The 27,772-nt window shown below is 38.1% G+C and overlaps 1 protein-coding gene across 3 annotated transcripts in view; it reads left to right on the forward strand.

Moving 5' to 3' along the window:
- Positions 1-27,772, forward strand: part of LOC117422997 (chromatin-remodeling ATPase INO80-like) — a 46,784-nt gene that overhangs the window by 3,981 nt on the left and 15,031 nt on the right. For all 3 annotated transcript variants that reach the window (XM_058991563.1, XM_058991565.1, XM_058991564.1), the window contains exons 4-26: positions 50-117; positions 448-594; positions 765-885; positions 1,472-1,674; positions 1,961-2,014; positions 2,295-2,498; positions 4,646-4,841; positions 6,175-6,242; positions 6,457-6,666; positions 7,198-7,278; positions 7,799-7,894; positions 10,256-10,315; positions 11,000-11,142; positions 11,277-11,361; positions 11,463-11,580; positions 11,672-11,757; positions 12,534-12,701; positions 13,590-13,723; positions 14,921-14,988; positions 15,739-15,832; positions 15,938-16,115; positions 18,658-18,798; positions 24,827-25,052. In XM_058991563.1, the coding sequence (XP_058847546.1) occupies positions 50-117; positions 448-594; positions 765-885; positions 1,472-1,674; positions 1,961-2,014; positions 2,295-2,498; positions 4,646-4,841; positions 6,175-6,242; positions 6,457-6,666; positions 7,198-7,278; positions 7,799-7,894; positions 10,256-10,315; positions 11,000-11,142; positions 11,277-11,361; positions 11,463-11,580; positions 11,672-11,757; positions 12,534-12,701; positions 13,590-13,723; positions 14,921-14,988; positions 15,739-15,832; positions 15,938-16,115; positions 18,658-18,798; positions 24,827-25,052 (2,949 nt within the window). The remainder of the gene's footprint in view (positions 1-49; positions 118-447; positions 595-764; positions 886-1,471; positions 1,675-1,960; positions 2,015-2,294; positions 2,499-4,645; positions 4,842-6,174; positions 6,243-6,456; positions 6,667-7,197; positions 7,279-7,798; positions 7,895-10,255; positions 10,316-10,999; positions 11,143-11,276; positions 11,362-11,462; positions 11,581-11,671; positions 11,758-12,533; positions 12,702-13,589; positions 13,724-14,920; positions 14,989-15,738; positions 15,833-15,937; positions 16,116-18,657; positions 18,799-24,826; positions 25,053-27,772) is intronic.

The following is a 27,772-nucleotide window of genomic DNA, read 5'->3' on the forward strand; positions in this document are numbered from 1 at the left end:
AGGTTATGCGTTATGCAAAACAAAACTAATTCTGTCTTCATTTTACCAGCACCAAAAATAGACAAAGGCAGTTTGTACAACTTTTCGAAGCTGAAGAAAAGCAGAAAGTGGCTTAAGGTATTTTAATTGATTTATTATATAAGGAAATAATCTAACATAATTCTATTTTGTTGAGAATATTTAAAATAAACAATTGCAATTAATTTAACTTCTATAGGCATTTTTTAACTAATATTAATTACATATTAATTCATAACATGCACTATTGCGGACTATCATATTTATTATTGTATTTATAATGTTGATATGGGCATCAATAAACCCAACTGGAAAGAGTTAAAGGTATTTGATCTGTTTCAATTTAAAATCTTTAGCTGGGTTAAGGTCAGTGATGCTAAGTTTATATATAATATATAGTGTCTGAGCGTGAGGCGTTATTTTCCTCAGGGTATCTTACTGAGCGACGACACCACAGACTCGGACTCTGATACAGACGAGGAGGAGTTCACACTCTCTAAAGAAGAGCTTCAGGACATGCTGAGGCTGCACAGATACAAGAAGCTTCATCAGAACAAGTTCCACGCAGACAGAGAGGTAGGGCTACACTCTGCAGCCATTTCATTTGTATGAGGGCTCCCTTTTTAGAAAACGCTTAAACTTTTTGACATGTGGAAGCAGTGTTTCTAAGGAATAGATGTATTGAAGTGTCATACACCTGTTGATGTCTTTCCGGCTGTACTAATATGATTTGATTTCTGTTACAGTTGCAGCAGTACCAGTACTACAGTGCAGGGCTTCTTTCCACCCATGACCCGTTTTATGAACAGCAACGCCACCTACTGGGGCCCAAGAAAAAGAAAATTAAAGAGGAGAAGAAATTAAAGGGTTGGTGGAACTGCATTTTACTGCACACAGATTAGTTGACAGTAGTTAATGTTATTAAAAACAGGTACTAGATATGAATACAAGTTTGTCACCTTTCTGGGCTGCATCATCTTTGGCCCTACTAAAGAACCGTTTGAATTGGTGCCAGTTCTAATTACCTGCCATTGACATATGTAATTTAGGCTGCTAAAGAGATTCTATTAGTAAGCACCAGCACCATCTAGTGTTCAGGAGTGTATTGCCAGAAAAAGCTGATCCATACTGGCAGATCACTAGATGGATCCTGCACTTACTTCTGCAATGATAGAACCACTTGAAATTATTGCAAACAACAAAAAAGTGAATGAAATTCAATTTCAAGTTGCTTACCCTTTATATATACAGTAGGTCCCCAACAGCTACTTAATGACTGTGTTGCTAGTTAACATGGATAGAGCCACAGTGTGTTCATAACGTACCATTGCAGTTAGCCACCCTGCCCCCAATAATGTTACATATTTAAATGAACTCCAGAAGTCTCAGCTGTATCTGCTGATTCGTTTGCATGAAGTTTTATCTCCAGCTCTTTTTATTGATGTGTTTTTAGCAAAGTTAAAGAAGGTGAAAAAGAAGAGGAAGCGTGACGAGGAGTTCCTCTCTGAGGGGCGGCAGTACACCACCAAAATCTTTGCCAAGTTCTCCCACGACACTCCCCCACCCATATCCAAGAAGAAGCACCTAACAGTCGAACAGCTGACGGCACGGCGACGCAAAGTCTGGCTGACTATTGCCAAAAAAGAAAACCCTAAGGTGTGCGTTTCATTTCATTTCACAGCAAATTCATAGAGTGAAGACAGACTTTATTTCCAAAGCAGTAGCACCCCCAGGCTGCCATTTATAAGGGGGTATGGCTGGCATTTCTAAATAGGCCCTGTTAACATGCTGGGTGTTAAGTTTGATTTTAGCCAGGACAGCAGCAACATTGATTCTGCTCTTATTAGACAAGTTTGAAATGAATGGTGCCTGAGGAGACCACAGCTAATATCCCTTAATTGTTCACAGCAGCGTGTATCTCTTACATACTGTTTTGTTTCAGACGTTCAAGCAGAAAGCCTCAGCACGGAACCTTGTCGTAACAAATGCCAAAAAGGTAATCTTCTTTCTCTTCTGTACACTATTTAATAATTTGTATGTATTCAGTTAAGATCAAGTAGACTTAATGATAGACAGTCCTAATAAATCCTCCAGTACCTATGTCTTGCTCAAACCTGGGCTGGTGTAAACACAGCAAATACAGCTTTATGCAGGGATAAGTCTATCCTAATACACCAGAAGTTTCATCGTAACAAAAGTCAGTAGTCTGATATTAACAAGAAGTGTTACCTTGAAATGTTATTCACTGAGTGGCCCACTTGTGTTCTCTGCTCTAGCTGGCCCACCAGTGCATGAGGGAGGTGAGGCGGGCTGCTATCCAGGCCCAGAAGAACTGCAAGGAAACCCTCCCGCGGGCCCGCCGTCTCAACAAGGAGATGCTGCTGTACTGGAAGAAGTATGAGAAGGTGGAGAAGGAGCACCGCAAGCGGGCTGAGAAGGAGGCTCTGGAACAGAGAAAGCTTGACGAGGAGATGAGGGAGGTAGGTACCACCTCGGCACAGTCCCACGTCTGAGAAAACAATGGTGTGCAACAGGAGAGGGTTAGGGTTAGGCTGATTTAAATCTTAAGCTCAGAATTTCTAATTCTCTCAGCTGGCCCGTCACTGAAAAGCCTGGCCTGTCTTTCTACACCTACGCCAATTTGCCTTACTTTCATCTAAACAGGATCTTCAGGCTCAAAACATGCCACTGACTGCAAAGCAAAAAGCCTACTATTAGGGAAACCAGCTGTTTGGTTAATGATGGTAAAGGAGGCTGTAAAGGGTTGGTTACAACGTTACTCTCCATGTGAAATGACCGAGGGAGTGCAAAATTAAGATATGTATTACGTGTGGCTTTTTAAAAATGTCACAACAGGTGTTATACAGTTGATTATACAAATAACCTCTTCAACTCCAGATGCAAAAATGAATGTGCACTCCAGGTACCAGATTTAGAAATTATTGTAATTGGTATTTTTACCCCTGAAATTGGTATAAAATAATATTATTTGGAAAAAAGTCAATACAATTAAAACAATTTTATTAACCCTTTAGGCTCCTGTGTACGAAAGAGTTATATTCAATAAAGCACACACTATATAAAAGGAATACAAAAAAAAACATACTTTGTTTGTAAAATGAAATACTATGTATATACTTTCGATTGTTGATTGTTTGCTGCGATATCTCCAACTCTTCTCAATGTCTTCACAGATAGATAGGAATTTTTTTTATTGGCTAATAGTCACTTGATGATTTCGATCTCTCCTTCTTGACTTCACGTTACTAACATTGTGACAGAGAAGGGATCTGAGCCGCAAATCTCAGTACAAAGGGGACGCAGTGGGAGCTCTGTGTTTTCGTTTGTTTATTTGTGTAGCAGATGACTAGCGAGTTGGGAGCTGCAGCCACAGAGCCAGCATGGACCCCAGAGACTAGCACAGCAGAGCCAATGCTCTTGTGGATTACTGTGCTATGTGATTATTTTGTGAAACCTTTTTGTTTGTGACTGAAAACCTGCCATTTTACCTCTATACCAGCAATGGTGTGGGGGTAAAATGGCGGGTTTTCAGTCCCAAACAAAAAGGTTTCACAAAATAATAACACAATACAGTGATTATTATTAATTAAAAACTGACTATTTTGGTAACTCTAAGACTGTTTTGACATTCACTTTGTCACCCACACCACTCGCCACCTGACAGGCATGTATACAAAGAAATCAGATTGAAAAATAAAACAGAATTGACGGCAAACCTTGACGTCCGCAGGTACAGCGTGGTACTGCAAGTGCTCTTTCGTTTGACGTACGTGCGTATGTCCTGGAGCTCAAGTGGTTAAGTGGTAGTAGACACCCTGTTTTTCTGAGAACATTTGGACCAAATCTCATTATACATTAAACTTAAAGCCATAAAATGACATGCAACGACAGTACATTATTGGAAAAATCAGTAAAAGTTAATACTGCGTTGCAATTAACAAAGCTGTTTTTATATGGGCATTGCTTGTGTTTAACGAGTGACAGACACAAGTTTTATACTATGTTTTTTTAAACTGTAGTGATTTACACTCAGTGTGTGCATATTCAATTCTTTTAGAACATCTGCTGCGTTTCGGACTGAGGCAGAAGGAGAGTTTCAGATGACTAAAACCTGCAGTCTTCAGTGTTCGGTATAGAGTATGTCATCTGAAACTTCCACTTGATAATGAACTCTAGGTCTATTATTCTAAATACAATGTTAACAATCTTCGGGTATGTTCTTAAAACAAAGTGTATTCTAAAGGTACAACAGAGTTAATAAATGTGTCTTGTGCGCCTGGCATATTTCTGGTAATATTATCCATGCTTAGACAAGAGCACTTTGATTTAGCTCTTTTATTTTAGTGTGTGACCTCCCTCCTAGTCTTTGTCTGCAGGAGAGATTTATGCAGGCACTACCTGCTGCAGTGATGGAGAATTTCTGCATCATAGCGCAGTGCCGACTTAGGTGAGCAAAATTAGTGCAAAAAGGAATGCTTCAGTGCCAGTTTTCGGTCAGTTTTACTAACTTATTGATAAATGACATGTTGTAATAACTATACAGTACATACTATAATAATATAACTGTGGTAACATGAAATGTAAGGCTCGGCATTTTTCTTCTCAGGCCAAGAGACAACAGCGAAAGCTAAACTTCCTGATCACCCAGACCGAGCTGTACGCCCATTTCATGAGCCGCAAGCGCAACGCAGAGAGTGATGCGATACAGGATGAGATCCTGATGAAACTGGACGACAGCTCAGCGCACCGCCAGATTGATATTGGTGGAGGTGTAATGGTTAATGTCAGCCACGAGGACTACGGTACTTTATTTATTTATTTATTTATTTATTTATTTATTTATGTGTTTGTTTTGCACCGCAGAGAGTGGATATCGCTGGTGATAGGGATATATACTGGAGGCGCACGTCAGGCATCAGACATCCTGTCCTTTGGTCTTTGATGATACTTCCTTGTTTCCATGTTAATTGTGGTGGAAGGATGTGTCCAAGGTTTGGAGGAAGTGTACTTATTTTTTTAAAAAACAGAAAACATCAGATACAAGATAAAGAGTGTTGCTTTGTCGTATTTTGGGTCTATCGGATGTGACCATGAGGGAAGCTTAAGAAAAAACAAACAAGTAAACTGATTGCTTGAAATTGTTTAATGTCTGTGGTATTTAGGTCTGCCAATGTTTGTGTCATAAAAAAATAGTGTCAAGTTTAGGGTGAAGTTACACCTGAATGACTGTAGAGGGCAGCTTTGCTACTTGGAACCAGAGAATAAACTGGCATTGCTCTCCATGCATCAGCTTTGAGTGCCCTTGTAATGTCTAAAGTGATTTCCTCTTCATCGGCTCCAATTGTGTGCTGTAAATAGCTGGCAGTGTTGACTTTGCATTGTATTGCTGTTAACAGCTGCTCAATGGCTCGGTGCTCAGCTGTCAGGTGCAGCAAACAGATCTGTTTCCCAGGCTGGCTCTTTTTCTAATCAATGAACTCCTCTTAAGATTAAAGTTGCATTGTTAGATATGCAGAGAGGGGCAGCTTCTCCTAATTTATAACCTCATTGGTGATACTCAATGTGCACCTAGCCCACAGTCTGTTTTCATTTGAGAGAAGTTCTTTCACTTTTTATATCCTTGAGTCCTAATGAGCTTTACGAAGATGCGGTATTAATCATCATTGTACAGTAGCATCAAGAAACCTTTGATTCACTGGTACTTGTTCGTTAGTTTGATTTGATGTACTGGTACATTTGTTAGGTATTTAAAGCATTTGGAATAAAATGGTCCAGGTTTAGAAACTAAGTAATGTAAAACGTTATGCTTTAAAAAAGAAAAAAAAAAAAAAGTTTGTGCTTATGTATTTAAATCTCTGGAAAGGTGAGGGACATGGCATTGGATATGGCCCTCTCTCGAGCAGAGGCAATGTTGTGATATGTACAACAGTCCACAGGGGGCAAACTCATTCCACAAGTGACTTGAGCCAGACTCAAACCTGACAGACTGCAGGCCTATACAAGACACCTGTCATGATTTTCTTGTATTTTCAGTATATCTTTGTCAACTTTTAATGTTAAAAACGGCAACGTTTTGAAGAATTGGCTCTGGGTTGAGTTTCTTGGGATCAGCAGTGTAATGTGCTTGTTTTCCAGACAGTAACTATTACAAGTCTGAGGCTCTGAAGAATGCAGAGGAGGCCTTCCAGATCCACCAAGCCAGAGTGAGTATAAACTCCCCTGAAATGAACTTAATACTCAACAAACCATTCTTACAACCCATACAATGAGCTGTGCAAGCAACAGATGTGTTACTGTGGCCCACAGAAACCTTCAGCACTGGACAAGACACACGTTGAGTAATGCATCAGCAGCCCACTTTATCATTTGGCCTTGGAAGATCATAACCCACCTCCTCTGTCTCCTTGTCCGATTTAGACCCGGTTGTTCGATGAAGAGGCGAAGGACAGTCGCTGTGCCTCTGTGCAAGCTGCCAAAGATGACAGTTCTTGTTTTGGAGAGAGCTACAGCCTGGCTAACCCATCAATCCGTGCTGGAGAGGATATTCCTCAGCCCACCATCTTCCACGGAAAGCTGAAGGGCTACCAGCTGAAGGGCATGAACTGGCTTGCGAATCTCTATGAACAGGTGACTGTGCTGGACACAATACACAGGCCTGGACCATGACTGTCAATGAACTATATTATGACAGATTTTGTCAAGAAACATAAATTGAAACTTAGCACTGACAATTTCCTGTTTTTGAAGTTGCATTTAGAAATAAGATATTGCTTCTTTGTGCCCGGTCTAGCAACAGGAAGAATTCCTTCTAATTCCTTCATACCGGTCTTTGTGTTAATCCACATATATCGAGCTATTACAATAGTGTTTATTACTACAATGTCTTTCCAATCAAATACTGTACATATACAATGTATAATTAGAAAAAACAAAAGACATAAGAAAACACTTTACACAGTTATGTACATGCTACAGTACTTTATATATCAGAACATATCAATAATGTACAGCCACTGACTTTCGAAACAAATTCTTGTGTTACTCAAAGTGATATTAAATGTGGTGGAAATCAGTTGTATGAATGATAAATGCGAGTGGTGTTAATCAGAGTTTGATAACCTAGTGGTATTGTTTTGTTTTGTGTTTATTGTTCTACAGGGTATCAATGGAATCCTTGCTGATGAAATGGGTTTGGGTAAAACTGTTCAGAGTATTGCACTTTTGGCTCATCTCGCTGAGGTGAGAGGTCTGGCTGTTTATAAACTCTGTCTGTTTATTAACAGTGGATGGTGTCTATTAAAGGCAACGATTAATCAATTATTGATGGCCATGGCTTTTATTTTGTAAGCCTCATTTAAACATGCATTGATTGATTAGGAAGCTCTAGCTACTTGCTGCCCAGTTATTTCCTGGTGTGTTGTTAAACTAAAGCTCTTCTGTTTGTATGTGGTTTGTGATGTCAGAATCTAATGAACAAAATAACAGTAGTTTTCTCAATGCACACACTCTGTTATATTACTATGTATACTAAGTATAATAATACTGATTGCACCTCTGGTCTCTAGTTTTCTATTGAACTTCCAGTAACTGGCATTCTGGTAAATGGCTTCAGAAATGCAAAATGAATGTCTGTTTATAATAACTGTTAAACCTGAAGGAAATACTTTGAGTATGCTGTTTAAAGATCAGTGCTTCCTGTTTTTTCCCCATTTGCCACCTGCTTTCTGATGAATTGCTGTTTTTTTCTCTCCTCTTTCAGCGAGACAACATCTGGGGTCCATTTTTAATCATATCACCCGCTTCCACTCTGAACAACTGGCACCAAGAGTTCACCAGATTTGTTCCGAAATTCAAGGTAACGACGTCGCACAGGAAACGAAAAGAAAAACAGCTTTCTGCTAAAATGGAAAAGCTGCATTGTTTATGTGTTTAAATCTAGAAACATGAGGGTTGGTATAGTGCTGTGTGATAAAGACAATTTGGAATCCACAGAAAAAAATGTACACTCCAAAACTCTTGAGCAGGAGGACAGAACATTTGGTGGAGGGCATTTTATTATGTCAATATGAGAGGTGGATTTTAATTCTGCTTTATTTACTTTTTTAGGTTTTGTGTTCTTCCGCTTAAGGAAAGTTACTGTACTTTAAATAAGTCAATGTATTCAGTTAATTACATGGTGTGCAAGAACGATGCTTGTATAGCATCTGGTTATGAGGTCATAGGCAGGTTACTAGGGCATGTGGGCTGTTTTTTTTACCAATCAGCATGTGAGTTTCCCAGCCTTTGAAATGTGCAGAAATATACAGCATAGCATGAATGTTGTCCAGGATATTGGGATTATAGATTGCAGAGGCCCAGACTCGTAAGGCAGATTTTAAATGTCTGGCAACATACAGATGCTTTCTATAAAAAGTGACATAAATAGCTACCTGTGTATCCAAAAACTAAGTGTAAGTGTGTGTTTAATAAAAGCTGGTATGCTGTAGTAGACTTGCAATACATAACCACATTTCTGTTTTCCAGAATAGGTATGCACTGGCAAACCAACATATGCCCTCTAGGGATAGGGGTAAAATAAACAAAAAAAACCACAAAATTGAAGAGTCATAGTGATGCATTATGATAGTCTAGTTATTGCAAAAAACAGTTGGGTAAAACACATTTCTTGTCTTGTAGAATGAAAAAAATATATAATGATAATATAAATAATGTTAGCTACATACAGAACAGAATATCTCAGAGCTGACCACTAGGTGGCAGTACATTACTATTAATGTGATAAATATGCAGTCTTATTGGTAGTGCTGCTGCCTAGGGCTGAGCGACTGATAAGGAGATCTTCGAAATGCTTTGTAATAGGGAGAGACAGTGTGCAGCCCAGCTTAACTGTCTCCTGTTCCCCAATGTCTAGATGTGAGTACCCAATGTGTCTGCACGGCTCATATGAGTTACCACAGTGGTTGTTACTAGGAACCAGCGCTAAATCCTTCAATACAGATAACTGAGTCGTGACATGGATTTGTGTTAATAATCTGCTTAGTCTCCTAATCTCTCCTACTGTAATGGCCCTCCCAAGGGATTCCCCCTGGATAATGCTTAAAGAGACACTCCTGTATTGCAAGCACTATATTCCAGGGGCCACACACTCTAGCTTATTAAACTGCCTAGGAAGGTGTTGCAGCAGGTTGCTCTTTTGGTAAGAATGGACTTTCTTACGCTAAAGCTGCTATGCACACAAAGTGCCTTTGTTATATATATGTGTGTGTGATCAGTAAACAGAAACATATCTTTATAGGTGTCTTTGGTAAAACAATTTAAAACTAAAACCAAACAAGACAGGACTCATTTTGTAACCTGTAAAGCATAATTAGAGAATCTTGGTCAGTTCAAAGGTTTTCATATTAGAGGAGTGAAGCATGTGCTTGATTTGTCATGTTTCAATTTTGTGAATCTGCAAAGGACTGTTGCAGGTGGTAATGCACTGATGGTACCATCTATGCAGTGTGTGTATATATATATATATATATATATATATATATATATATATATATATATATATATATATATATAATTACTGGTAGGGCTTCCAGATTCAGATATAATAGCTAAACACATTACTGTTACCATTTAGAGCTGTATTCGCAAACAATAGTATGAATGCTCACTTAAGTGAAACACTATCAACCTGGTACATTTACGTAACCTCTGACACTCACTGTTTTTTCTGAATATGGCTGTTAGACATTTCTTGATTGTGTCAAATTTAATAGAACCTACGTGCACAATCAGAAAGATAAACTAACATACTGAATGAGTTTAGAGCTCTGAGAAACATTTACGTCTGGTTTCACAAACTGATTAGCACTAATCGTGGACTACCTAATGTAACTTTACAGTAAGTAAAGAAGTTCAAAACCAGTGCTAATCTGGGTCTGTTAAACCAGGCAGTAGTGTTAGAAGTAAACTACAAACCTGACATCCCTCCTGGTAGGTTACAGTTTTCTGTCAGTTTTCCATTGAGTAATTCCCCACTGTCAGCAGAAAACCCGGTAGCTGTTTGACAGTTGTATATGTGGTTGTACCTCACCCTGTCACTAACATGTTCCTAAAATTGCTCTGTAAAGTACTGCTTAAAATGCTATACATTACCTGAGCAGCAATTGCTTTATTTGCCTTTTCTAATTTATTTTTTTGTAATTAAATGCATTTGTTTCAGGTGCTGCCTTACTGGGGGAACCCCCATGACAGGAAGGTAATCCGTAAATTTTGGAGTCAGGTAAGGACAGGATTTCTCTTTATCCATTTCTGTTGGTGTGTTTGCTGTTGATGGTGGTTTGACCAATCTGTTTTGATTAAAAGTGTCAGATAAGACCTAACCTTTGTGATTTGAGAACCGCTGGCCCAAATTTGTCAGATTATATAAAGATATTCCAATACTGTGAATGACAAACCAGCTGATGGGTACAGGGTCACCATCTCAGCTCATTTTCAGGGTATAGAGATTTGATTGAACTCATGCGCATGAATCCATGCCTGAAGCAAAGGGCACACACCTGAATTGTTTTCAAAGTGTATTATACAGGTAAGTACAGTATGACCAATCAGATGGATTTATGCAAGTTATGAACATTTTATATTTCAGCCTCATAGTGCACACGTGTGTCCTTTGTATTGAGATTGAGATTGAGAGTCCTTTCCTAAAACCATTCACATCACACTACCATTTAAACCTGCCCTTTTTATATCATATATGTATTTACATGGGTTGTGATTTTGGGGATTATCATAAAATGGATTCATTGAGAAATTCATCACATTCTGATACGGTGACTGGAAAATGTGTCTGGATTTGTTATGGAATGACCTGTATATTATTTACATACCTTGATTATGATAACCGCATGAGAACCACAGCAAACTATAACAAAAAACAAACGTCAGTACTGTTTTCTGTTGGTAGAAAACCTTGTACACGCAAGATGCCCCTTTCCATGTGGTGATAACCAGCTACCAGCTTGTCGTCCAGGATGTGAAGTATTTCCAGCGGGTGAAGTGGCAGTACATGGTACTGGATGAGGCACAGGCTCTGAAGAGCAGCACCAGGTAAAACTGTCCCACTGAGCTAGCTTAGCTTTCTATTGCACAAGCGGACATTTAAAAATCTAAACTGTATTGTTGTGTACTTTCACAGGTCATACACTTCATGCTTTTTTTTCATGTGTTTTTGTTTTTTTCAGTGTGCGGTGGAAGATCCTGCTCCAGTTTCAGTGTCGAAATCGATTGCTGCTGACTGGAACTCCAATCCAGAACACAATGGCTGAGGTGAGTTTAACTGGTATTACTGAATGCTGTGGATGCACTCGCCTTCTTCAGTTCCACATCATATGAAGAGAAATGATTTTCAAATGTTTTGTTCTGTACAGCTCTGGGCACTTTTACATTTCATCATGCCAACTCTGTTTGACTCCCACGAAGAGTTCAATGAGTGGTTTTCTAGAGACATTGAGAGCCATGCGGAAAACAAGTCGGGCATTGACGAGAGTGAGTACCCTTTCAAACTGCTCGATCTACCTGTATATATAACGTGCAGGATTCGATTTCACATGCTCATTTTTATTCTATTTCGTTTCAGACCAGCTGTCTCGATTGCACATGATCCTGAAGCCGTTCATGTTGAGACGTATCAAGAAGGATGTAGAGAATGAGCTTTCTGATAAGGTATATTTCGATGCACATTGTAGGGCAGCAGTGTGGAGTAGTGGTTAGGGCTCTGGACTCTTGACCGGAGGGTCGTGAGTTCAATCCCCAGTGGGGACACTGCTGCTGTACCCTTGAGCAAGGTATTTTTCCTAGATTGCTCCAGTAAAAACCCAACTGTATAAATGGGTAATTGTATGTAAAAATAATGTGTAAAGAATAATGTAATTGTATGTAAAAATAATGTGATATCTTGTAACAATTGTAAGTCGCCCTGGATAAGGGCGTCTGCTAAGAAAGAAATAATAATAATAATAGATGTTGGCATATTTGTTTCCTTAAGTAGTCGCAGACCTTCTACACAAAGATATCTCATTTGTAGCAGTGACTAGCAAACACTGTAATTTTTTTAATCATTTCTAATTGCACTTATTTGTGATTGATTATTATAAAATGTATTCATCTCCAACATTCATCATGCATCATCAGATATTTCCATTTTTGAGAAAGACGCTGTTTAGTCTGAAGTGGCTATCCATTAAAAACTTCCAGATTGTAAGGTAAAACAAAGCCAAGTAATCACGTTGTAATGATGTGAATTCACACATGACTGGAAGACTGTAAGAGGTAATTAGAGTTTCGGTTTGTTTGTATGTTAAGGATCCATAGCAGAACATCATTAGAATCATTCAGTGGTTTGTCTGTAATTATATACTTGAACACTTACATGTTCATCTGAATCAATGAACTAAGCCCCACTTGGTGAATTAACAGCTGAAATGTTATCTCTATTACAGATTGAAATTCTCATGTACTGTCAACTGACCGTCCGTCAGAAACTTCTGTACCAGGCTTTGAAGAACAAAATCTCAATTGAGGACCTTCTCCAGTCTTCAATGGGCACGACACAGCAGGCACAGAACACAACCAGTAGCTTAATGAACCTTGTCATGCAGTTTAGAAAGGTATTTATTTCAGTGGCACCAGCTGCATCGCAGTGCACCACCACAAAGTGATATCTACACGGGTTTCCTGTGTGTTCAGAAACACAATTTAATCATTTTTTGAGTTGACAGCTAAACTATAGATTCTTGGGGTATAAAACCAGGAGCCATCTTTAATTATACTGGGCTCTGTTCAATTGATCAAAATGGTGGCCGATCTAAATACTACCAGTATTTAAATGATTAAAATAAGAGGACTATGTACAAATCTAAGTAACAGGCCTGGTTTCTTCTTATTTTTAATATTTTTAGCAGTGGCTGTATTTAGGTTTGCCGCACTGTTTAAATGAAAAGTTCATTGATATCATTAAAAGATACTGTTCACTATTTAAAAAAACTAAAAAACAACTGAATTATGCCCCCCCACCTGCTTGGCACATACTGTCTCCCTTTGAATTGTTTTTGTTTGTTAATAACAAGAATTCATAACATACACATTCATAATAAACAATCAAACAATGTCATTATATGCACCAGTCAGTTTACACACAAATAGAGAGGTGTTTTGGACACAAAAACTTTGTAGATCTGCCAAGAAAATATTGCTGTCAGAACCTCTTTGGTAGTACAGCGTTACACCAGTACCTGCTATATTGAAGCTACTGCATTACATCATTGTTGTGTCTATAGTCCTGCATATTTACAAAAACTGTTCAGTCAAATTATCTTCATTGTAATGAATACATTTAAAGACTTTGCATGAATATTTGTCTGCTTTTATTTATTTTGTATTTGTATTTGTAGTTCGACTTAATATTATACAGTTAACCCTGCAAAAAACGTTGGTTCACATAGGCTAGCTATATAATTGAATGACATTTAAAAATATATATATTTTTCCATCTCTAGGTGTGTAACCATCCAGATCTGTTTGAACGGCAGGAAACCCGATCTCCATTTCACATGTCCTTGAAATCCTATGTCATGTGCAAGTTTCTTTACCGCCAGGGCCTGGTCTCTACGTTTAACCAGAGCCGCACCAGGTGGGTGAGCACAAGTTCTTAGCAGTTTAGAAAAAAACGTATTCCTTTTCTAAATCTTGAATTCCTTACCTGTTCAATATCCTATGATGTGCATTTTGTATAATTCCTGTTTTGGATTTGATCACTATTTACCAGGCTTACTGTCTAATGTCTGTTACAATCAGGGGCTTCTCAATGTGGTTTTTGAAATGACCACCATATGTAACTGCCCCCTCTGCAGCTGTGTGTTAGGAAGTGGAAACTCCCTACACCAAAATCAGCAAATTCCAGCTACACACCTATTGGGGTCATTTTTCAGAATCAAACAGAGTGGCTGGACTATAGGAAGCCTGGTCAATAACTGTCTAGAGAATGATAAATAACATATACTGCATAGTAAGTAAGACTGTTAAATGGTACAAATAATAAATATTATGAAACTGTAAATAATATAAAGTATCCCTAACAGCACTCTATGTCCTTAAAATCAGCTACCATTTATGGTGGACTTGAAATACTTTCTATAGTCTTGTCATGTAATTCCCTAAGAAACCTGTGAAAATTAATATTTTATGTCAATCAAAAATGTACTTTTTTTTTTTTTTGGTTTTGCATCCATGCTATAATTGTCTTGTATGTTTGCCAGGTGACACTTTTAAGTAATGGTTTTGCAGTTGACATGTACCAAGCGATTTTGTGTGACAGGTAGCTGGGAAAGTGTCAGTACAATGCAGTTGATTTTTAAGGTCCTGTAGGTTAGAGCTGCAGTTCTGTTGAGCTGATAGCTGCTTTCTGCTACATTAAGATCTGGCCGTCTGCCACATTGGCATTTAACCTAGCCTGAGGATTGGATTCCTTCTGAGTCAAAATTTGTTAGATAGAAGGTTTTGTACTGAGAACATTAAAAGCAGCATAAATATTATTTTCTTCTGTTTACAAAATAATACACCTCATAATTTACTTTTTATTTTTCCAGTGTTGTCTTCTCTGACATTAGTAGACTTCTCATAATAAGTTTTTTCAACGTCCCAGTACTGTATAGAACGTCTGGAATTCATGAAGCCAGATCAGGAGTAACATATTAATATGAATGACTGCTGTATGTGCTGTGCAAACATGCAGTACCACAGCAGCTCCTACTGTTAACTGTTTGTCTGTGGAAATGCTGTATGCTTGTGGAAATGAGACCAGTGTTATCATTTCTTTGTTTCATTGCAGGTTGTTACAGGTCCTGCTTTCGCCATTTGCACCAGATCACATCCATCAGTCCTTATTTCACAGGAAAGGTGAGTGGCTGATATAAAACAGAAATACTGCTTAGCCTTTCTCTATAAGACGACTTAGAACTGATTTTATTTCCAGGATCCCCCCTCATTTGTTTTGTAGCTGACATAGGCCCACTAGAAACTGTGCTGAGAACAACATAACTACTCGTTCCATAGTTGCACCAGATGGGAATTATGTTTAGTTGTGGCCAAGAAGGTCTGGAATGAAAAGAGTCGTGCATCAAACAGCCAGTAACATTGGTGAGTGGCCAGGTGGAACTCCCCCTTTCAGTCACACAGTCCTTCACAAAAACACAATAGAACCACTGATAAACGGTGAACAACAACCTGACCTATGCAGCAGAACAATGGAACTGATTTAGGGGATAACATATTATTTCACTAGCTTTGTCACATATGCAGCTTCCAAACACTAAGCCTTTAAAAAAAAAAAAAAAACGGCTATCCCTGACGTATTTGCCAAGTTTGCTTTAGATACAAAATAAAAACAAATGTGCCGCCTTGATTTTTCAGAATTACTTTTTGTCTTTTGTATGTAAGTATCACTTTGCACATTTCCTTAATTTCTTTACAAAATGATTTGGCTGTAAGACCGTACTCAAATGTCTATTCTATCAGTATTTCATATGTCGTGTCATGTCAATGATGTTTCTATAACAGAATACAGCATTTTGTAAACCTTACGCTTTCACTGTGATTCCAGAAGAACCCCCTATGTTTAAAACATATACTTTTGTTGCTGTTTCGCAGGGAACAATGAGGGCAGTTGCTTCTCTTTCCTGCGGTTTATAGATGTGTCTCCTGCTGAAATGACCAATGTAATGCTTCAAGGAATATTAGTCAGGTGAGTCAGTCAGTGCTTCAATCACAAGGTTTGACTCAGTGATTGTGTAGTAGCTGCAGAGTTTTCTTTTGCCCTCCATGTTTGACGTCGTTGTATCCGTTTCAGGTGGTTAGCTCTTTTTCTGTCTCTGAAGTCTTCTTACCGGCTCTACCAGCAGCACCTGTGGGCTGCAGGAGGGGATGAAGCTGAGGCCAAGTCTGTGTTTCTAGGTAACAAGGCTCTCATTCTGTGGTTGGACTCCCCAACCTCCTTCCCCAGTGTCCGCAGCAGTCCAGTATTACAGGTGAGAAGCAGTTTGTATAGGCTTAAAGGGACAGGCTTACCACTGTTTAAATATCCAGTTAGGAGCAAACCTGTTGTTTATAGACAAAATACACTTCAGAGTGTCACAGACAGATCAGTTTAATAGATTTTTTTTTTTTAAAGGGACAGCCTTTGCTCCAGTGTATTGTTTGCACCACTTATCCATATTATCAATAATAGTGTAAAAGAAACTTAAAGTAAAATCTTAGACAATAATTTCATTGAAAAGCCTTTATCAGTGTCTTCGTGACTTGTTTGCCTAAAGTTTTAGTAGTACTAAAATACATGTGTAAGCATATTGGTTTTGTTAGTGGTCTGTCATGAACCATTTAAATATTCAAAGACATTGAAATCACTTTACCAGAAGTGTGCTAAAGTGATGAATTGAAAATACATGAAGATATACCGGAAGCCAAGATGGCACGAGTTCAGTCTAAATGTGACAACTGTACTTGGACTGTGTGAAAAACCTGTTGAATAATTTAATATAGCCGTTTTTAACTTTGTTGCGTTGGTTACATAATGAAAACTATGGCTTTGTGGTCTTTTGTATGTGATTGTGAGTATTGCATTCATTCATTCGTGCCACTGTAGCATTTGCATGATTATTTAATCTCCCATTTGATGACTGTGGAAAATCAGGTGAGTTAGCCTGCTTAATAATTTATAGAGGCTCTGTGTGTCAGGTTTCAGGGTGAGGAGATCCATTCTGCTGAATGCACTACCACCACAGTGTACTGGGGAAGAGGTGGTACAAAATAAAAACAAGTTTTCTAAATCATGGGTTATTGTTAATATCAACGTAATTATAATTAATATAATTTATAATTAATAGACAATATAATTAATAGAATACATTTATTTTCATTTAAACAGTTGTTTACCATTTAAACTAAACATACTGTTTGTTTAATCCTCGTTAAACATTGAAAACACGATTCCACTTAGAAATTGTATTTTCCTTTACCATTTAAACAATTAAACCTTTACAGCCTTAGTATCAACTGTTTTTGGTGCTTGGCTCTAAGTTACTGTATTACAATGTTCTCTTTGTGTGTAACTGGAGATCCTCAGTCACTTCAGTGAATGTGACACATTTACTTACAGAACAGCGTTCCCTAGCTCTAACCTGGCATGTCAGGTACACTCTATACTGTCTAAACACATTAACACAAGCGTTTTTTTTTTTTTTTTTTACTGAAATCTAGACTTGACCAAAATGATGCCAAACAAGCTTGTATAGGAGAATGATGGCTGAAATTTGACTATGCACCGATTGAAATGTGTTTGTAGCTCCGATACACATTACTAAATATTAGCAGCTTGTCCAAGCACTCTTCTGTACAGATATATCACTATAGCTATCCAATTAATTGTCTTCTTACAGTGCAGAAGAATGGAGTTTGGGGTTACTAATGGGGGATTTAGGAAAATGTTGACACAGTTGAACTTTGTAAAAATGTTAAGTCATTTACATTTTCAAATAAAGCAGTCCCAGGAATAGGACTTTAGGTTATTGTTCCATCTAAAATCTTGTAACACTAGGCTGGGACGTTGGCTCTGCTCTATATAACTGGAGAGAAGCTACTGAGTTACCACCTCCACTGACTTGCAGGGCTCAAACATAACCAGGACCAGCCCTGCTTAGTTTTGTGAGATACAATGTTAACAATAATTTAAACATGATTTTAAGATCATAATTTTACACCAACCAAAATGTGTGAGATTGTATGTATGCATTGTTAATGAGCAGACTGGCATTCCTGGTCTTGGCAGAATCATTTTTTAATGCCACCAGTAGGAGGCGCCCTTGTTTTACGTTTAATACTCAAGCACAAGAGTGAGATTTCTGCTGACAAACAAAATTACTAGTTTACTCTTTCCCTTCTCTCTCACAAAAGCAAAGTCTTTTTCACTTTGGGGGGTGGAGTGATGAGAATTCATAACAAGGTCATGCCTGACAAGTGCCAGTTCTGACAGGAATTGGCAGGATCACTTGCTGAATCGGCTTGTGTTTTGACCTGACTCGATCCCGACATAGTCTGGTAGACTGGGCTTCAAACTTCACCAACGATGTGCTGAGTTTCTAGACCTCTGTGGCTCTTTACTGAAAGAGCTATCATACAGCACTGTGTGTTTCCTCTGTAAAATAATTTGTTATATAGTTTTATTACATGTAAAACTATAAAAAATTTGTCAAGTAGACTAAAATTTTCAGCCATCGTCAGTGTTGCATTGTAAGTATCCGTTTCTTGTCGTCGTGTGAAGATCTTGCACTTGTAATACAGATTAATTTATTAGCCAAACTGTCACACAACATGCTGTCTTTTTAAAATTAAACTCATTCTTTACTGTTAACTGCTTGTGTGCATTGCTTTTTATTTTTTATTGCAGTCATACTTTAAAAATATATATTTTATTTAATACAGAGCAGGTACTTAATTGAAAAAGTTTTAATTCATGAGAATTTTCAGATGGTATTACTGCCTTCATCTGAAATGTGGTTTATTTTTATTTTGCAGGACCTCATTTTCACTAGTCAGAGTAGTTTAGTTATGGGCCACGCAGACCTGGTTATACACCGAAGGAAGTCGGCTACCTCAACCATCCGGCAATGCCAACGAACAGAACTTCCAAAATTCCTATTCAACTCTATACCACGGGTAAGGCTAACGCATGCTTTGGGGAAAGAGCTTGCTTAATTAAAATATATGAAACTGCAAAACGCCCAATAAATGACTTCATGTTACTAGTTCTAGATTTGTTTTGCTGCTTCAGCCTCACTTGCATAGTTCACTTCACTCAGTGAAATGTTTACTAAGTCTATTAGGATAGCCTATATTTATCTGCAATATTTGCTTTGTGGGTGGCTATACATTTTTTATGGGGTGGTTATTGCATCAGAATACATCTGTCTAGGTATGCCAATATACCCTCTACACCTTGTTAATCTTTAGATGTTGTATAGCTTTTTGGTTTATTTTTTGTCAAACAAATGACTTAGTAAGAGGCAAGATTTGATAGAATTTGAAATCATGTAAGAATGGAAAACAGAAACCCAGCAATAAGTCACATCTCACAATACATAACACATTTATCTAAACACCATAGCTACTTACATAAAAAAGAATGTGAGCTTTCATGGGTTATCAAACATGTTTCTCTAGTACTGAGGTGTAAAAGGTTAACCCTTCAGTATTGTGGCATACCATTTTTTGAATAATTTGTACTGTATTCTTTTTTCACTCAGATTTTTTATATATTACATTTTCATTACTTGAGTATTACATTATTTTCCTTTACATACTGAGAAAAAAGCTTCTTAGTGCTGAAAAGAAGCTACGTTTCCATATTTCTACAGATTGTCTCTGTTGTTTTATTGGCCATTAAAAGAGAAGTACATCCAGTTATAGTACTTCCCAGTTATAGACCATATTATGCTGCTGTCGACCATCTGGCTAATAGGCAGCATGTTAACGGAGTGCTTGGTTTTTCATTGCTTGTTGTGAAAGCAGTCAGTTTGGAGATACACGCCGTAGTAAATCAGTAAAAAAAAAAAATACTGCCTTGGGAAGGCATTATGTGTGGCTCAGGTGTACTTGGATGTTGTATAACAATGATATCCTTATCTTGTAAACATGTGTTGGGTATTTGGTTGCGGCTGTTGAATCAAGTGTTGTATTTAAAACAAGTTGTGTAAGATAATCCAGGAGCACGCTGGCTGCTGTCTGCTGATATGTTCTGGCTACCTGTCTCTTGATAAATTGAATTTGATAATGTTGCTGACTGTTTCTGTGGTGACTTAGTGGTGAAGGGGTGTGCTTGTATTAAGATTAACATTTGTAATGTTCTTGTTTTTAACTTATTTTACTTTTAACCTGAAATTAGTGTTGCAGTCCACGAGAAGACATTGTAAAGCTGTGCCAAGGAAGGCCCGTTTTTTTGGCCTGTGGTTTCTATGAAAACTGTCCTGGGAAAGTCTGAATGTCTGTCAAATATTTGACCCTGTGACTATTTCAGAAAATTATCTGATGCTTGTCTATGGCTTTAATCTGTACCCTGAAACAAAATGCTGCTTTATAACATTGGTTCGTTGTGGCTCATCTGGTAGAAGCACAGCCGCGTGATACCGTGTGCAGTATGAGTCATATAATGCAGGTTTGCATCCTGGCTGTGCGAAGTCACTGGTCTTCACTGGGGATTCCAAAGGAAGCGCTGCATTGGCTGTGGCGCTGTCGTGGGTTAGGGAGACAAAACCGGCAGGGATTGTTTCTCCTCATCGCACTGACATTTTTTCTTTTTTCAAAATGAAACATTAATGAAGTGACTTGTAATTGGACATAGGCTAACGAAGATTTAGGATCGTGACTAAAATCAATAAGTCAAAATGGAATTCAGATTTAACGGGTTTACTTCTTAAAGCAACGTCTCATTTAATGAATTATTGCAGGAAATCTACAATCATAATTCAAAGTGAATAAGTCCGGTCTGAAGAGGGCTTATTTCTCTTGGCAGCTGATTCTTTGGGAAAGCAAATTTTGACTTTTTATTATAATGGCAGGAAACAATCTGACAATAAGTGCAATCTGAGATTAACAAATTGTGCATGGTTTGCCCATCCAGAACCAGCAGAAATGATCTGTAACAGCGAGCTAGGGATTAAGTGCTGTGTCGGAAAGTCTTTCAACAGGATTTGAGGTGTGAGAGAGGGAAGCCACTGATGGATGAGCTGCGTCATTTCAAATTGTAGTTGTAGGGCTGAGAAGTGACATGTATTGAGTTTTATTACCCATGACGAGACCAGTGATCTGCAAACAAAGCTCATAAAACAGCTGCTGAACAGAAAATTGATGAATGATGAACTTTAACCAATTGGATACACTACCTTACTTTCTAGAACCAACCCATAATGCTTTGTTAGTTACACCGTGTAACAGATTTTTTATTTTTTTTTGGTTCCTGGGTAGTAAATGTTATTTCCTAATTGCTTATGCCTCAAAAGTATAGAAAATGGCTATTATTCCCCACAAACTTTGCTTTTGTGACCAGGACAGTGATATTTTGAAATTTACCTATTTTCCAGAACATTCCAGATAGATTCAGTGCTGAGTAAACTTGGAGTAACTTCTAGAACTTTCTAGAACTTTCCAGTAATATAAATAGTATAAATACAGGGGCCTTAAGCCCACCAGTTCAGTTTAGTTCCAGCTGCCTGAATGGATACATATCTGTATTTTTCTGAGATGGCATCAAGAGGCTGCAATGGTGGCATTCCTGATGGGTCTCCAAGGCGGTTTTACCAAGTTTCCCTGCTATCTTTGCCTTTGGGACAGCAGAGACACCAAGGCTCACTACCACAGGCGGGACTGGCCACAGCGGACCGAGTTCTCTGTGGGGAGGAACAACGTCAAGTGGGAGCCACTGGTGGACCCCCGGAAGGTGCTGATGCCACCACTGCACATCAATTTGGGCCTTATGAAACAATTTGTCAGAGCTCTAGATAAGGAGTCGGCAGCCTTCAAGTACCTTCAAGACTTCTTCCCTAAGCTGTCTGAGGCAAAGGTCAAAGCCGGTGTCTTTGTCGGACCACAGATAAAGAAGATCCTGGAGTGCAATAAATTCCCCAAGAAGCTCACTAGTAAGGAGAAAGCGGCTTGGAACAGCTTTGTCGCAGTGGTTCGGGGCTTCCTGTGCAATCACAAGGCCGAAAACTATGTGGAGCTGGTTGAGACTCTGGTGAAGAACTATGGCACAATGGGCTGTAGGATGTCCCTCAAAGTCCATATCCTTGATGCTCATCTTGATAAATTCAAGGAGAACATGGGAGCGTACTCGGAGGAGCAAGGCGAGCGCTTCCACCAGGATATACTGGACTTTGAACGCCGCTACCAAGGACAGTATAACGAGAACATGATGGGAGACTACATTTGGGGGCTGATTCGTGAAAGTGATTTACAGTATAATCGTAAATCTCGAAACACTACTCGCTTCTAAATCTTTTGTAGTCATTTTTGTATTACTTTAGTATAAATGCATGTTAATTTGGATTCATATGTTGTTTTTTTCTGACTTTATGTGAACGAAAAGACACAAATTCGCCCGTTTTCTCATTGGAAATAGGTAAATTTCAAAATATCACTGTCCTGGTCACAAAAGCAAAGTTTGTGGGGAGTAATAGCCATTTTCTATACTTTTGAGGCATAAGCAATTAGGAAATAATACTTACTACCCAGGAACAAAAATTGTGTTACATAGTGTTATCAGGTTTGTGAATATAACAGATATCAGTGTGCAGTTTGGAGATGATTAAGCATGTAAAGCAGACATCTTCAGGCATATAAAGGCAGGTATTTAGAGAAAGATCTGCAACACATCTCTGATTGAGCAATGATGGAACTGTGTTTTTATATATATGGTTCTCAAAACCTAACCAGATTACCATCTCATTCCCACACATACCTCCTAGTAAACTCATGTCCTTATATAGTACTTGTAGTTTCTAGATGCCTAACCCCAGTTTGCCCAAATCTGAATTTATTGTCCCAGTCTCCCAAGCTGAATGTGAACTCCCCAGGGACTCAGCACACAGTAGTAGCATAGGAAACAAGTCCTGTTGTCAACACCATCGAAAGAATAGATACAGAACTTTACTGCCCTGCTTAAAACATAGCGCTCGGCCTAGAAACTGTCACAAAGAGCAAGATGTACCATATCCCTCATATACTATACATAAATCATTTTAGTGTGGAGTGTTTCTTATGCAATAAAAGCATACCATAAATTTAAAGGAAGTGCAAACAATTACATGTGTTAATAGTAATTGGTAAAACACAAGTATAAATAAAAACTAACAAATAATAGTCGTAGTATTTTTTTCTAGAATGATCTAAACAGTGGCCCTAAACTTTTTCAATTTAAACACAATTATATTTTAGAGGAGCAAATATTTAGGTTTATAAACTTACAGGTACAGTACATATAGATTTATGGAACAATTTGAGTGAAAGTGTTATTTTAGTATTATGTATACTTAGAATCATATAGCAGTAGTAGTTTACCAAAGCAACATAGGTAACCTAGTTTATAGCCTCAGAGAAAGGGACTTGACAAGGAGTGCCACTGCTTTATAATGCTGCTTTCTGTCTCTGCCCATGCTGGTAAATATTTGCTCTAAATACACTAGAGACATGAAGACTGAATTTAGAAACCTAATCTTTGTCTCGATGGCCATTAAATAGGGTTAATAAACCTGTTTAAGAACGATACCGGCAGATCAGACAGCTTGCCGTGCACAAGTAATCCCACTTTTACCACATTTGTGATGGCTGACATTATCCCAGCAATGCTAGCATAAAAAATGAATATGTCTTTATCATCTTAAAAAATATAAAATGTTTGAATGTTTAACATTATTATAAAAACATATATAATAATAATTATTTGTATCGTTATTTTCAACAAGCATTCTATGAATGTTTAAGTATATTTCCATGTCTTTTGGGAAATAACTAAGCTAAAACTTTTATTGAATTCATTCAACTCGGCAGACGTCGCCACTAAAAAAAAGCAAACAGCTAGTGTAGGAGAAATAACTGCTCAGCAACAGACCAGTTAACTGTGCCTATTTCATTTTTGTGTGACTGGTTTCCTTACAAGACATTGACACGACTGTATAGTAATATTTTGCGAAGTTACTTCGTATTGAAAGAGTTAATGTCAGTTTACCTAAACATACGCTTCTGCTTTGCAACTTACCACACTTTATAAAGAACGTTTCCATACTGTACCTATCTGACCATGAAACAGTACTGTTCTACTTCAAATAGTTCCCATTATTGTAAAGAGAACACAATTGTTTTAGAACAGTCTGGAAGAGGAGATGTCTGCTTGACCCCTTCTTACTCCCTGTCAAGTGAACTCAATTCCAGGGAATTTCCCCTCAAAAGGTTAGCAGCCTGTGGGCCGCTGCTGGTTCGGAGGTGCACACGTAGCCTTTTCAGGTAAAGAACAGCCAAGCCATTCGAGGTCAACACTGGGCCATTTTCTTCAACTAAATAGATAAATGCAGAGATACCTGATTGCATTTATTGAAGGTTACTATTAAAATGATATACATATGCAACAAAACATATACATATATCGCTGATAGTGTTTTTTTTTTCTGGCAATCTGAACTGTCCCAAGAGACAGCAAAACAGTAAATAAAACCTCAGTTTCAGTTCACAAACTGAAGCACTCTTTTTCAACTGGGAGCAATTACTGTAGACTCGCAAGCAAAGGGCTGGGAAGATAGAAACAACTGATAAACGGTAACGAGAAACGAAAAATTTACCTGCTAACCTACCTAAATGCCATTGCGTTATTACTGTAGCACACCGTGTTTTGCTTCAATATGGTAATAAAGCAAAAACAAAATAAGTTTTTCCCAAAACAGGAATGAAGACAAGTGTGCGTTAGTCTTTAAATGTACTCTCATTTGATTAAAGTAGAAGAGTCCAAGTTAATGTTACAAAATTTAGAAATTGTTACTTAGTTGTTTTCTCCTTTTAAAAATATATGAACACCATGCCTCTTGTGTGTGTATGAATCTTTTTTTATATTGTTTTCCCCCTATTGTTGTCCTTTCAGTTGCTTTTGAAAATGTTATGTTCAGATTTCTCAGTGCTTCTGTCTCTCTCTTGCTTTCTCTAGGTAACAGCAGTCCCTATGGATCAGTACTGTAATGACCGCAGTGCTGATTATGACTGGAGGATGACGAGAGATGGTGGGGGTCTCACTGTCAAGCAGTGCTTCCTGTACGGAGCTCCAGAGCTGGCAAGCAATTGGGTGGGACACCGACCGTCATTTTTCCCTGAGAGCCCTGGGGGTGTGATGGCACTCTACCCGCGACACGGCTGGTCCTTCATAAGGATCCCAGGTATGACTGTAAAGGGTTGTTATATCAGCAAAATTACTGTACAGAAGGGTGAGGGTGTAGTGGCTGTAATAGACAAATCCACTCTTCTATTTGTTGGTCTTATGTTTTAATCCTTTTTCTTGCTATTTCTGTAAAATATTCATCTTGTATAAGCAAAATGCAGTTAGACAATCATGAAATATGCCAGACTCTGAATTCCACTGAGACCGTGGAGAGTATGTAATGTTTTACAGCCCTCCTCTGCTGCATTTTCATGATTGGTAATTTAGTTACAAGCCACTTACTTTTTGATCAGAACATTGCTCAGAAGGGATTACAATTTATTTAATAATGCTGCCTCTTTAAGGCCAGCTCGAAACATAAACAGTTTAGCCTTTGTGAAATGATCAAGATAAGTGCACAGATCTCCAAGAGGAAAAAACACCCACTCTGTGCCAAATCACTTGATCTTTCCCAGACTGGGCAAAAAATGTCTGTAAAAACTTCAGCAAGGTCACACCAAAGGCTGAGACCAAGGCAAGGGCGAGCTGGGGATTAGAACTATCCCACAACACTCCTGGCTCCAGAGAAGACTGTCGTCAGCTAATTTGTTATAATTTACTACATCAGGTGTGTCGAACTGGGATCCCACGGCCATTCAGACCCTTGTTACGGACAAATGACGAAACCCAGTGCAAGAAGCTGTATATCTCTGTTACTAAAGAATGCTTAGAAACAGAAAAAAAGTAATAAATTGACTGTACTTCACTTTGTGTTACAAAAACATGTTTTTAGGGGTCTGTTCAGTGAAATGGCAACTCTGTAGTGCTTTTTTTGAGTCTAAAGTGGCATTGGTCATCTGCTGAGGGACCCTGCCTTTGGGACCATTTTGAACTTGAGATACTTGGGGTACTGAAGTGGCAGAATCCTGGACCTCTATAGGAGGGAAGCACCTTTGTAAATGTGTTGATCAAAGGATGCCCGGATATTAACAAGACTTTTTACACATACTTTAACAATAGTGTAGTTATAGAACTTAATTTAGTTGTTGCTGTTTTAAATTCAAGAGGAAATAAATGTGGTCTGCAATTAAGAAAACCCTAAAAAGAATCTTACCAAAAATGAAATGAAAAAAAGCAAGCTTGTGTTTTGTACACATTTATACAGCCACTCATGCATTTTTACCCACATTCCCCTACACGTTTGTATACAGACAAAGAGAAATACACACCGGTACAGTCTGAGATCAATTCTGCAGACCTTTGTGAACATAAATAAATACTGCTCAAGTATATTTTTGAAAAATATTAAAGCGTTTGTTTAATCTTTTCATCAAATAATAAAAGTAGGCTGTACTTTAAACAACAAAAAAAAAACTTTTGTTAGTCAGAACTTTGTTTTAGAACATTAATTAGGAGGGCTAAACAATCTTGTATACAGACACGCTTACAATAGCTTTAGATGTTCTTTTATTGCAAACTCCAGACCCAGATTCCAGAGTCATAGAAATCGTCTGAAAGCACGTTGGTACTCTCTCCAAGTCTGTGGGAAACATTTGGTTCCCTTCCTGTTCTTTGAAAGAAAAACGTGCTCCTGTAAAATAGCAGGAAATATCCTGATTCTTTTGAAATCAGCAAAACTTTGAGGGTTACATTGTTGTTTACAGTGAGAGCTTGTAAGGCTATCGTATTCAAAGCAGCAGTCTTAATTAATTTTAACTACAGTTTTTTCATGGAATTGAACTGGCAGAGTGTGGGGTTTTGAAATATTGAAATGTCATCACATTGCACACATTTCTAATTCAGTTTTGATGTACTAGTTTGCCAATCTTGAAATACGAGATTAGAATTGCCTAGAAATTTACCTCCCCCTGATCTTGTGTGGGTCATTTCCGTAAAACAAAATCTTTAACAACTTGGGACTCGTAAGCTACAAAACGCCCCAATATAAGTACAAGTTCAGGAAAATTTATATTAGCCTACAGAACAAGTGTTTCGACGCTGTAAGCCTACTGGATTTAGTTACTTAATTATTTTGCATGTAACGTTAATTTAAAAAGATATCGCCTGACAAATGCAGACAATTAACACTTTGATCGCCTTATTAGTGCATATTAATGACTGGAGCGGTCACACCTTCCTTTTTGCGCGCAGTATGGGTTGCCCTTGCCACACAGTATTTCAAGTAACTATACCTCCGTTTAGTGCATGAGGCCCTTTATACGTAAAGTATTTAAAAAAGCTAACACTTATTTTCTGTGTTGAGTATATTGAACGTTCTGCTATATAAATAGCGAACTCATTATAAATTAACCATAATTAATCTGTCAGTCAGATTCTTTACATTTACAGTGGTAGACTGGAGAAAACAGCAGGGAACTTGAATTTGAGAATTGGTTACATATCAGTAGAGTTCGTTTACAGCATCTGAACAGTAGATGGAGACATTGCAACTCAAATGTAGCTTTTTACCCCCCTGAAAAATCGATCAGTTTTTGAGTTTCTCAAAAGTGTGACTAAATTCTATTTATAGTGCTTATAGTGCAGTGTTGTGCAATATTGCAGTGAAAAGCATTTAGAAAAAGTCAAATTGACTGCATAATTAACCTGAAGTTACAGTGTACTGTATTGCAGTAAAAGGAGGTGGCATTTGATATGTCGATTAAGATCTACAATGCAGCTAGTGTGGTAGTGAATTATAGGCTATGGAGCAGAAACCCCTATTACCTGTGGAAGGCCAGT

This window comes from Acipenser ruthenus, chromosome 18 (assembly GCF_902713425.1).
Source record: "Acipenser ruthenus chromosome 18, fAciRut3.2 maternal haplotype, whole genome shotgun sequence".
In the NCBI taxonomy this organism is placed as follows: Eukaryota; Metazoa; Chordata; class Actinopteri; order Acipenseriformes; family Acipenseridae; genus Acipenser; species Acipenser ruthenus.